This window comes from Balaenoptera acutorostrata, chromosome 4 (genome assembly GCF_949987535.1).
Source record: "Balaenoptera acutorostrata chromosome 4, mBalAcu1.1, whole genome shotgun sequence".
NCBI classification, from domain to species: domain Eukaryota; kingdom Metazoa; phylum Chordata; class Mammalia; order Artiodactyla; family Balaenopteridae; genus Balaenoptera; species Balaenoptera acutorostrata.
In genome coordinates, this window is record NC_080067.1 from 66,477,160 (window position 1) to 66,489,639 (window position 12,480).

General features: G+C 35.1%; 1 protein-coding gene across 3 annotated transcripts in view; it reads left to right on the forward strand.

Moving 5' to 3' along the window:
* The window catches only part of ATP11B (ATPase phospholipid transporting 11B (putative)), a 127,046-nt gene extending 120,061 nt beyond the window's left edge, over nucleotides 1–6,985 (forward strand). For all 3 annotated transcript variants that reach the window (XM_057545042.1, XM_057545041.1, XM_057545044.1), the window contains one exon: nucleotides 3,378–6,985. Coding sequence is in view for 2 of the 3 variants with exons in the window: in XM_057545041.1 (XP_057401024.1) it covers nucleotides 3,378–3,459 (82 nt within the window). In the remaining variant the exon portion in view is untranslated. The remainder of the gene's footprint in view (nucleotides 1–3,377) is intronic.
* Nucleotides 6,986–12,480: the final 5,495 nt, after the last annotated feature.

Genomic DNA, 12,480 nt, shown 5'->3' on the forward strand with positions numbered 1-12,480 from the left:
GGAATATTAAGGAATAGAAATAATTTTTTTCACACTTTGGTATTCTTTAGGTGAATGATATCAAAGTCTCAAAGTCAGAGCAGCAGTGCACTCGTGTGCATGAAGGGTTACGGATGGGCAAGGATGGACGGTGATTTCCATTGTCCGCAGCGTGCCACATGAATAGTATCACTTTCTACATGTGCCACGCCTGGGAAGAGGTTGGAAAGACCCCAGGAGCAGGGAATAAAGGGCAGAGGAGGCACTACTCTTATCTGTTGATAAAAGAATTTTTAATATTTGGTTGGCTTTATGTTTTAAAAATGATGAGTATGGCATCATTCTTGTATCATAGAATTCAGGTAACTTTTACTGGTGAACTTGTTAGTTCCCACTTTGCCTTTAGTTGTGGCCATTTCTTTATGGTACAGTTGCATTTATAAATAGCATTCTTATGTTAATAACATACTGTCTGTGGTTTCAGTCCCCATTTGTTAATTTAATGTGATCAAAAATATTTCCATAATGCTGTGATATTATTTTGTAGGCATTTTATTCCACATGTAAGAATTACTATGACACCTAAATTTATTGGGACTTGTATGTTATGACTTACACAATTGTATTATGAAATGCATTATAAGAGAGTAGTTCTGTCATGTACCCAGTCCAACAAGTGTCCCAAAGGAAGTTCCAGAAAGACCTAATGTATAATATAAGACAGCTTTACTGCACAGAACTAAGGTGGGAATTAGACTAAGAGACTACTGTAGAACTTGTATAGAATTTTTAGAACATCTTTTTCAACACGAAATTCTCTTTAATGACAATATACATTTTCACTAACTACTAAAAAAAAGACTAGAATTAATTTTAAATGATCCCAGAATATTTTTCTGCTTTATATATATTCCCATTTTCTGGATATCAACTATTTAGGTGATGCACCCCATCATTCTTTACATAACCATTTTTATGCTGCATTATCCCTTTTGAACCTGCCCAAGGAATTATGGGATTTATTTCTGCATGTTCTGTTGAAGGTGTCTCTTCTCATCTGTACTTCTTTCCCCTTAAAATTGTATCTCACTTTTTTCTTTTTTAAGAGTTTTTTTTTCTAATAAAATGTTTAACAGTAATGAATATCTTATTTGACAGACTATAAATACCTTTCCAATTATGTCCAGCATCTCAGGTTATGCTATCGGTTACTACTGTCATTATCTCCCTGTTTTCTTCAAATGAATAATCTAAAAAGTCTTTTGAGATTTGTTCTATTTTTTTTTTTTAGTGGATAAAATTATACAATATTCAAAACCACTTGGTGCTTTTCTAGGGGCTATATGAATATTGCCATGGATCCATTAACATTATATTTAAACTTTGAAAAGTCATTTGTTTTTGTTTTTTACCTGTAGTTGTTTTAGTGAAATATATTTGGCATTCTGTTTTGCTTTTGGAATAGCATCTATTCTACATTTCTCTCTCATGTCTAATTTAAAAGGTAGGGACAGACTGATACCTCTATTTACAAGATGTAGAATCCTTTGGATATTTGTTCCATTAACATTAATTAAACATAAGAGGTAATGGTCATCACTTGAGAAATACAATTAGTGCTTTCATATGACAGATTTCTTTACTAATAAAGTTTTACCATCCAGGCACAAAAATTCTACTTATATTTTACTAATTGATGTTGTCAAAGGAATATGCCATATTGCAAGCTCTGTTTCAAAGATAGCATCATGGTGCTATATAAAGGATTATGCCATGTTGTACTCTAAAGGGCTGTACTTCAGCAATAAATGCTTTTCTCTATGTAATTTACAAACAGTTACTTTATCCTAATCAAAACTGTCTTTTAAGTAGAAAGGAGTTAATAGTTAATATGTAGTTCAGGTGTTTAATGTTCTGTCAAATATGATATTTAACAATATGAATGCACATGTGTGCTTTGAAAAGATCAAAAATGAAGGAAACCTTACCTATATAAGATTCTTCTGTGTAAGCAATGGTTGGAAAAGAGGAAAAACTAAAATATTGGCAGTTTGGGAGTATTGTTTATAGTTATGTTTTGTCATGTGTGTCAGAGCATACTTTTTCTTGCATAAATACTTACTCTAAGAAATGTTCATAGTCTTATTCCATTCATTTATTTTACCAATACTGAGTACCTACTGTGGCACAGTTCTAGGTGCTAGAGAGACCGTAGTGAACAAGCCCTTCTTAAACGAAGGTAGATACTGTTTAAGTTTTCTGGAAACTAGTAAAATTAGAGAACCTGTAAACCACTGGTATGGTTGTTGCTTGTTTGTCTTCCTCTTTGCCAACTTTGTAAAGTTTCTGGGTTCCAATCTTCATTGTGACTGTGCTCACTTAATCGGTTTAAAATTGAACTACATACAAACTTTAGTCTCTAGGAAACATTTTTTATAAAAGTGAATTTGGGCCATTTTAAGTGCTAATCTCTTTCTCTAACTTCTTTATTTAAGGAAAGTGGGAACCCTGGAAAAAGTTACATAAAATGTATTTATTAAGTGCTTTTAGTATTCTAAGAAAAGCCATCTTTAACTTGGTAATCCTAATACTGTCCTTGAAATAGGTTAGGCTATTTTAAGCATGGCAGGCTATTTTTAGTCTTAAGTTATTTTAGCTGAAATTGGTACAGCTGCAAATAAAGTATTATATAATGAATTGCTTATGGCCTTATCATTCAGACAGACAGTAGTTAACTTTTTCCAGACCAGTAGAGGATCATTTGTTCTTAGTTAAGTGAAAACCCTAGTGACTTCTAGGTGTCTTTGATACCTATTGAGTCAAAACATTTACTTCGTTCAAGGTGTCTTTGATACCTGTTGAATTAAAACATTTACTTTTTTCAAGCTAATTAATGCTAAAACCTTTAGAATAGAATTTATACCTGAAAAGAAATAATAATATAATATGAACATACTACTGTTTCATTCCAAAACTTTTGGTAAGTGAGATTTTTGTTTGTTTGCTTTCGTGATGTCAAAATACAGCCTAGTTGCTTTTCGGTAAAACCAAATGTGCAATACCTCTTAATAACATACTTGTTTCTTATTGAATTAAGATTTTAAGAGTGTCTCATGCTTTACTACCTATAGAAATTGTTTTAATGGTAATGAATTTTGGCTAATATTTTTATATGATGACTAGAGCATTATTTTTCCCAAGTTTTTGTATAATATAAATAGAATGTTTGGTCCTTCAATGCTAGTAAGAAGAACTTATCTTTAGCATTTAAAAATGAATCAATCAGTGCTTATTTTAATACTCAAATCGCATTTTGGTCCTAAGTTTTAGAGTACAATTTTTTCTCAATTGAAACATAGGTCCTGGTGAGCCAAACTTCTCTCTTATTGTTACTTTAGATCATGGAGTGCATCGGATCCTTTCTATACCAACGACAGGAGCATCTTGACTCTCTCCACAATGGACTCGTCTACTTGTTAAAGGGGCCGTAGTACTTTGTGGGAGCCATTTCAACTCCCTTCCTAAAATTCAGTGTGATCATCCTGGTAATGGCCACACTACCTCTGCGGAATTACTTTCTGAAATCTCTGGAGTAGTTCATGCCCACTCAGAGTTATAATGGCAAACAAACAAAAAGCATTACCATGCACCCCTGTCAGCCGCCCTCTTAATTTAAATCTGAACATGTTAAAATTTATGAATAAAGAGCCATTTTTCATCTCTTTATCTGGGTTGTCCCCGTGTGCTTACGGGACTCCCAATGGCATTTCAGCCTTTTGCTAAGGCCACTAAATATTTTAACATCAAGGTAGAAAAGGGAGCTAATTCCTAGTTAATTGTATTTTTTAGTATGGCTTGGTTATTGAGTCTTCTGTTTAAATCTGCCTCTATAAATTATGCTGAAAAGTTTTCCTTGAAAACTCTATTTTTTTATTAGAGTTATATTTGAAACTTTTCATGGGAAAAGTTAATGTGAATAGTAAGGAATTTTGGTCCCTCAGTGACCCACGTTTGTTCATTCATTAGTGCTTTCTAAGTTCACAGAGCAAATTAGGAGAATGCATTTCCAACCATTATTTACTGCAGTATGGGTAGTAAATATATACCAGTACCAAAACTTCTCTAAATGTACTGTAACACAACCAGTTAAGTTAACCATATACATGCAAAGGGTATATCATATCTTACCTATAAATCAGGAATCAAGTCCATTCACCAAATTTCAAATTGATGTTTACTATTTTTGTGACAATGTAAAGAACCTATAGTGGGTAAATTAGACATCATTAGCATATTATTATTTAATGTGTTTATCATTGGATCTTTTGCATGCTTTAATCTGGCTAATATATTTAAATTTGCTTTTTTTGTCTATCTGAAGGCTCTGTTTATAGTATTTTATGACACTGTTGTAAATTCAACTATAATCAATAAAAAAAAGTTTGAAAACTATTTAAATATTGCAAATACTTTTAATTATACAAATCAAAATATTAGGATAATTAAATCAATAAAATGAGAAGAGCCTCTTTCTGTAACTAGCTCAGAATTGCTCTTGACTTTCAGTAAGCTAGCTTTTAGAATAAAGAATTTCAGATGAGAATCCTGTTATTTTTAGGTTAGTATACATTATCTAACTTACAGCAGACTACTACAGTAAAGTGAAATCTGCCCAGTGTCCCATTATAAGGTGTGGCTATAGAATGTAAATGAAGCAAAGTCTAAAATGCTAAATTATATGGGGTAATGGCTGCAGTAAATTTAAATGCTAAAAATGATTAATCAGGTGTGTATTACTGCCGTTAGCTCACTGCAGTTCAGTACTTGATTTTCATCCTGAGTTTATCATGTAGATCCAGTGTTGTCATTTGTTTTGATAAAAAGTAATGTTTTAAAACTTGGAAATGATTATTAAAGAACTGTTACCCATCCCTAAGCATATTATTGTGTACATATACATTCAAAATTGTATGGAAATGGTTAAGTAAGGTGTTGCCAAAATTTTCCCTGGAGAATATGATAATTCCTTTCTGTAGGTTTATTGCACAACCCTCCACCCCTTTCCCATTTCATGAATATAAGACTTCTGGAATTGGGCTGGTAGGGAAAGAATGGTAGAATTAAGACTTTACCTTTGTTCACTGGTAAACTGTTTTCTTGCTAATGTAACATTTGTCTGTTTCAATAATGCAAGGATATTAGGTTATGAATTTCAGCCTAAATATTAATTTTCATAAATAGCCCTTCTTTAACTTAGGTTGAGTTTAGGAAGATACTGTTATCCTGCAAATACAGTAAAGGGATAATAAAATGTACAGTGTGTACCCTTACCAGCTCATGTTCCAGAAGAGGAAATATTGCAGAAAATATTCAGTAGAGTATTAGTGGAGAATAATACAGAATTTGCTTTTTCTTAGAATGTCTTATAAAATGTTCATATAACAAAATGACGTTCAGTAGCCCTGCATTACATCTACCTTACAGTGTTTATTTGCCATCAGTTTAACTGACTACTAACACCAGGGAAGGACGGCAAAGCCATCAAGCAGTCTCTGATCAACTACAGCAAGGCATGAGGTCAGCTATCCTATATGGTGCTCAAGGTGTGATTGATGCAATTTTCTGCGTTCAGTATTTGAAGTTATGTAGGAATTTTATATCTGAAAAAAGTTAATAGCATCCGCTGACATGCTTCTCCTAGTCTGTTGTTCAAAACCTACTCCATTTAAAGGAAGATTATCTTGTAAGAAAGGGGTTTTCTTCTGTTTATTTAAGAAAGTAACTGTTGTCTACAAACTTGCAGTAGTTTTCTAGTGCTAAATATTCATATTGTAAAACTATTACTGCATAATGAGTAATCAGAAATTTTCTCCCTTGCATATTTCTTTAAAATTCTTTGGAAAGTATGATGTTGATAATTAACTTACTCTTATCTGCCAAAACCAGGGTACGATGCTACATGTGTTACTGCTAGTTGGTGGTCTCAAATCTATTTGCCTCACTTGCTTGCTTTTGCCTAGCCTGAAGCCTGTAGCCCTGAAGATAGCAGTAAGCACCAAGTCAGTTTCCAAAATTGCCTATCAGCTGCTTTAGGTGACTCAGCACCCTGCCTCAGCTTTAGCAAGCATTAGGCTCACCCCAGAAGGAGTAGAGTGTGGGCCAGGAGAACTATAGCTACCCAGCCTTTCTGTGGGGTTGAGAAGAAAAAAGGGGAGAATTTAGTTTGAATTTCTCTTAACTAGCCTCCTCCTTGGGTCTTAATCTCCCTGAGGTCCAAAGGCTTCCCACACCTGATCCAGACTCTGGCACTGTCCTGAGTAGGAGGTTAAACAGAGGCAAATCATCCAGTTAGGGAATACCTTACTCAGACCAGGGTCGTTTCTACTGCGTTAAGATTGTGAAATTGGGCTTCTGTGGTAAGCTTCAGACTCCTATCTGATAGGCAGGAGTCACGGCCACTAAAAAATTTATAATTAATACCAAAAGTTTTTAACATACGCTGCTCTGAAAAGTTATTGGGGACTGGGGAGAAAGGGAAAATCATCCATGTTTGTGTTTTTCCTGTAAAGATCAATTTGGAGTATGATACAAGCAGGCATTAATAAAACTAACACACCAAAGAGTTATGTAAAACATGTTTTATTAATTTTGGTCCCCCTTTAGAGACATTTTTATTTCTATCCTGATATGAGTCATCTATTTTCATAAAAATAGAACATTATTAAAGTGCTGTTTATGTGAGATAACCTGAATGATATTGCTGCAAAAAATAGATCATAACTAATGATATGTTTGTAATAATGGTGACTTAGATTTTTATGAATAATTAGTAGTTGGAAATACTGTCACAACACTCAGTTTAAAATTTTGGACCTCAGACACTGTGGCTGTCTAATATCTAAATTATCTGCATTGTCAGTAAATGTAGTATACCTATTGTACAGCTCTCAGTAATTTTTTAAAGTTTATGAAATTATATTTATCAAATAAAAATTTTCCTATGTAAGTAGAAGCCTTTTTCCATTATTTAAATGCATTTTAATCCTCTCTCTGCTCGTCACAACCAGCACTGCCAAGTTTTTTGGGGGGTTTTTAGCTAAATTTTACTACATTTACCCACCATTAGAGTACAGAAATTCCATTATGCCTTTCACTAACTGCAGTTTTCAAAAATCCAGAAGTTCTTTTGTTACCCAAGTTTTATAGCTTATCGGTACAGTTCCTGAAAAGCTGTCTGATTCAAATGCACCAACTGTAAAGACCAACACACTTCAACTAGAAAATGTATCATTCATGAAAAACCAGCCAGTGTAAATTTGGAAATGCCTTAGTTGAATAGAAAATATGTGCTTTCTGGGACTTCCTTGGCGGTTCAGTGGTTAAGACTCCATGCTTCCAATTCAGGGTTCAGTCCCTGATCGGGGAACTAAGATCCCACATGTTGTGTGGCACGGCCAAAAAATTTAAAGTTTTTAAAAATTTTTTTTAAAAAGTGCTTTAAAATATAACATTTAAAAAATATATATATAATATATATAACATTTATTTCTAAAAAATATTCTAACCTAATGATGTTCAGTCATTGTTTCTAATGCTTCAGTTGCCACGTAATTATTTCATCTACGTTTATTAAAAAGGTAAGCTGTTGTTTTTGCGTGTTAGTATTTACAAAGGGTGACAATGTATAATATATGTATTTTTATTTCTGAAATGAAACAAGAACATGATCCTGGACAAGTCAATTTATCTCGGCATCTGTTTTTATTTTAAAAAGAGTTGAGGGTTTGGACTATCTTTAGGGTACTTCGGTCTCTAACTTTTAGTGTACAACATAATGAATCATGTTCCTTTTTTCTATATAAATTTATTTATCTTTGGCCGTGTTGGGTCTTCGTTGCTGCGCACAGGCTTTCTCTAGTTGCGGCGAGCAGGGGCTACTCTTCGTTGCAGTGCGCGGGCTTCTAATTGCGGTGGCTTCTCTTTGTTGCAGAGCACAGGCTCTAGGCATGCAGGCTTCAGTAGTTGTGGCACGCAGGCTCAGAGTTGTGGCTCGCAGGCTCTGGAGTGCAGGCTCAGTAGTTGTGGCTTATGGGCTTAGTTGCTCTGCAGCATGTGGGATCTTCCTGGACCAGGGCTGAAACCCGTGTCCCTGCATTGGCAGGCAGATTCTTAACCACTGCGCCACCAGGGAAGTCCCTGAATCATGTTCTTAATGAATAAGAAATTTAGGGCAAGAAAGTAAAATTTTATGAGCAGCATTTCACTAGAAAATTTAGTGAATTTGAAAACAATTCAAGTTTTATTTTGAAGAGTAACTGACTCAACGAACAAAGCTATTGTAAATTGAGGTGAGTTCACATGTCTGTGTGAACAGCTGTTTTTGGAAGTGGCAGATCTGATAAAAATCTGATGTCAGATTTTTTTTTTTTTTTTTTGTGGCTGTGTTGGGTCTTCATTGCTGCACGCAGGCTTTCTCCAGTTGCAGCGAGCGGGGGCTACTCTTTGTTGCGGTGCGTGGGCTTCTCATTGCAGTGGCTTCTCATTGCAGAGCACGGGCTCTAGGCATGCGGGTTCAGTAGTTGTGGCATGCAGACTCAGTAGTTGTGGCTCACGGGCTCTAGAGCACAGGCTCAGTAGTTGTGGTGCACGGGCTTAGTTGTTCTGCGGCATGTGGGATATTCCTGGACCAGGGATTGAACCCGTGTCCCCAGCCTTGGCAGGTGGATTCTTAACCACTGCACCACGAGAGAAGCCCTGATGTCAGATTTTTAATACTAATTTTTAAGGTAAAACGGTCTGTATTCAAGTAAAATCTGTAGACAGTGAAGTGCATAGATTTTAGGATTATGTTCTATTTATTTTGACATTGTATACATCTATGTGATCCTAATCCAAGTCCAGATAGAGAACTTTTCTATCATCTCAGAAAGTGTGCAGGAAATATATTTCTCTCCCCTTCTGCCCTTGGCAACCATTTTTTTCTGTTATCTATTGTCATAGATCAGTTTCACCTGTTCTTGAATTTCATATAAATGGAATTATACATGTTCACTTTTGCATCTGACTTTGTTGTTCACAATGTCTGCGAGGTTCATACATGTTGTTGCGTATATCCATAGTTTGGAGGGTTTTTTCCTACTCAGTAGTGTTCCTTTTCATGAACATCCCACAATTTATCCTTTCTCTGGTTTATGGACATTTGAGTTCTTTACAGTTTGGGGTGATTACAAATAAAGTTATTATGAACATCCTTCGTGGACGTGTTTTCATTTCTCTTATTAAATAATGAGTAGAGGGCTTCCCTGGTGGCGCAGTGGTTGAGAATCTGCCTGCCAATGCAGGGAACACGGGTTCGAGCCCTGGTCTGGGAAGATCCCACATGCCACGGAGCAACTGGGCCGTGAGCCACAACTACTGAGCCTGCGCGTCTGGAGCCTGTGCCCCGCAGCAGGAGGGGCCACGATGGTGAGAGGCCCGCGCACCGCAATGAAGAGTGGCCCCCGCACCACGATGAAGCGTGGCCCCCGCTTGCCGCAACTGGAGAAAGCCCTCGCACGAAACGAAGACCCAACACAGCTATAAATAAATAAATAAATAAATAAAGTAGCTATTAAAAAAAAAAAAAAATAATGAGTAGAATTGCTGGGTCATAAGGTAGGTTTATGTTTAATTTTATGAGAAACTGCCAGAAGTTTTCCCAAGTGACTGTAGGTGCCATTTTATGTGCATTTGTGTACAATAATGAGAGTTCCAGTTATTTTATTATATCTCATGATTTTAATTTGCATAACAAATGATGTTTAACTCCTTTTTATATGCTTACTGACAATTTATCTTCTTTTTTTCTGAAATGTGTATTGAAGGCTCTGGCCATTTTTTTTCATTAGGTTGCTTGTCTCAGTACAGAATGGTTGGAATCCTCTTCATAAGGATGTTAGTAAGTTCTTTGTCATATGTATGTATTACTAGCATTTTCCCTCAGTCTGTGCCCTGCCTGTATATTTTCTTACTGGTGACTTTGGGGAGCAGGAGTGTTTTATTTTGATGAAGTCCATTTTTTTTCCTTTATCGTTATGTGTTTTTTTGTGTCTTATCTAAAATATTCTTGTCAACCCCAAGTTCATGAAGATAATTTCCTATGTTTTCTTCTGAAAGCAGCCTCTTACATTTAAGTCCATGATCCATCTCAAATTCATTTATGTGTAAGATGTGAGGCAAGGATTGAGGATCTTCCTTCCTCCCAGCCCCCATAAGAGTATCTATTTGGTTTAGCTCCATTTGTTCAAAATGTTCTCTATCTCCATTGAATTCATTTGGTGCCTCTTTAAAATTAGCTGACTGGGGAATTCCCTGGCAGTCCAGTGATCAGGGCTCCATGCTCCCACTGCAGGGGGCATGGGTTTGATCCCTGGTTGGGGAACCAAGATCCCACAAGCCACGCAGTGTGGCCAAAACATTTATAAAATAAAGTTAACTGTATAAATGTGGGTCTATTTCTGGACTCTCCAATTCTGTTCATTTATCCTTACACCGGTAGCACACTGTCTTGATTACTATAGCTTTATGCCTAGCTTTGAGATCAGGTAGTGTAAGCCCTTCAACTCTGTTGTCAAGATTGTTTTGTCTATCCTAGGTTCTTTGCATTTCCGTATAAATTTTGGAATCAGCTAGCTGATCAATTTATTTTAAAAAAATCCTGATACGATTTTGATTTGGATCTCTCTGAATTTATATATCAATTTTGAAAGCACTGACATCTTAATATTGACTCTTCTAATCCATGAACATGGTATATCTCTCCATTTATCTTAGGTCTTTTCTCAGGAAGGTTTTGTAGTCTTCATTATAGACATCTGGCAAATCTTTGTTAAACTCTTAAAATTTTTAAGGTTTTTGGTGCTGTGGTAAGTAGAATTGTTTCTTAATTTATCTTCCAATTACTCATTATTGTTATACATAAATGCAATTAATTTTTGTGCTTTTTACTTCGTAACATAACAACCTTGCTAAATTCATTCAATTTTTCTATTTTTTTTAACTTTTGTGTAGAACGCTTTTGATTTTGATGTACACAATTATGTCATCTGAGAATTGTTACAGTTTTTTCAATTTTCATGGGTTTTGTCTCTTGTTATTGCGTTATTGCACTGGCTAGAACTTCCTGTACAATGTTAAATAGACATGGTGAGAACCATGAGGTGTTGAGTTTTGAAAATGTTTTTTCTCCATTTTTCAAGATGATCATATGGTTTTGTATGTTTTAGCTTGGTACTATGGTGAACTATTTTGGTTGATTTTCAAATGTTAAACCAACTTTATATCACTGAAGTAAATTTCACTTGGGTATGATGTGTTATCTATTTATATATTGCTGTTTGATATGCTAATACTGTGTTAGAGGCTTTTGTATCCGTGCTTATGAAGGATATAGATCTGTGATTTCATTTTCTTATACCATCTCTGTCAGGTTTTGGTATTAGGGTTATGCTGGCCTCACAAAACAATTTGGGAAGTGTTCCCTCCTCCCCTTTTTTGGAAGAGTTTATGAGGTTATTATTTTTTCTTTTAATGTTTTGAAGAATTCACCATTGATGTCATCTGGACCTAGTTAGAGGGGTTTGCGGGGTGTTTTTTTTGCGGGGGGGAATATTATGGATCACAAATTCAATTTCTGAAACAGGTACAGGATTATTCACATTTTCTGTTTCTTTTGTGAAATTTGGTAAGTTGTATCTTTTAAGGAATTTGTCTATTTCATATAATTTCCAATATTTTTGACATAAAGTTGTTCAGAATATTCTTTGATTATCCTTATAGTGACTATAGGATATGTATTGGTTTTGCTTATTGGTAGCTTTTTTTCTAGACTTTTTACCTGACCAATCTTGCTAGGGGTTTAATAAAGTCTATTAATTTTTTCAAAGAATCAACTTTTGGCTTTGTTAATTTTACCCATTTATTTTTATTGCCCTATGCTCTCATCTATATTATTCCTTTCTATTTTGATTTTGTTTTCTAACATTTATTCATTTATTTATTTGGCTGCACCAGGCCTTAGTTGCAGCACACAGGCTCTTTGCAGCATGTGGGATCTTTAGTTGCAACATGTGGGATCTAGTTCCCTAACCAGGGATCGAACCCGTGCTCCCTGTATTGGGAGCAAGGATTCTTAACTGCTGGACCACCAGGGAAGTCCCTCTATTTTGGTTTTAATTTGCTCTTCTTTTATGGCTTTTTTGAAGCTTAGATAAATTGATTTTTAACCCTTTTTAATAAAGGCATTAAAACTACACATTTCCCTCTATGTACTGCTTTTACATAGATTCCCACAGATTTTATCTTTTCATTGTTATTCAAATCAGAATATTTTCTTATTTCCTTTATGATTTCTTTTTTGATCCCTGGATTATTTAGAGGTGTTTTGATTTCTAAATATTTGGGGGATATACTTTTTTTTCCTTCCAGTCCCTTCACTTTTTTCTTAATAGTGTTAGTCAGGAT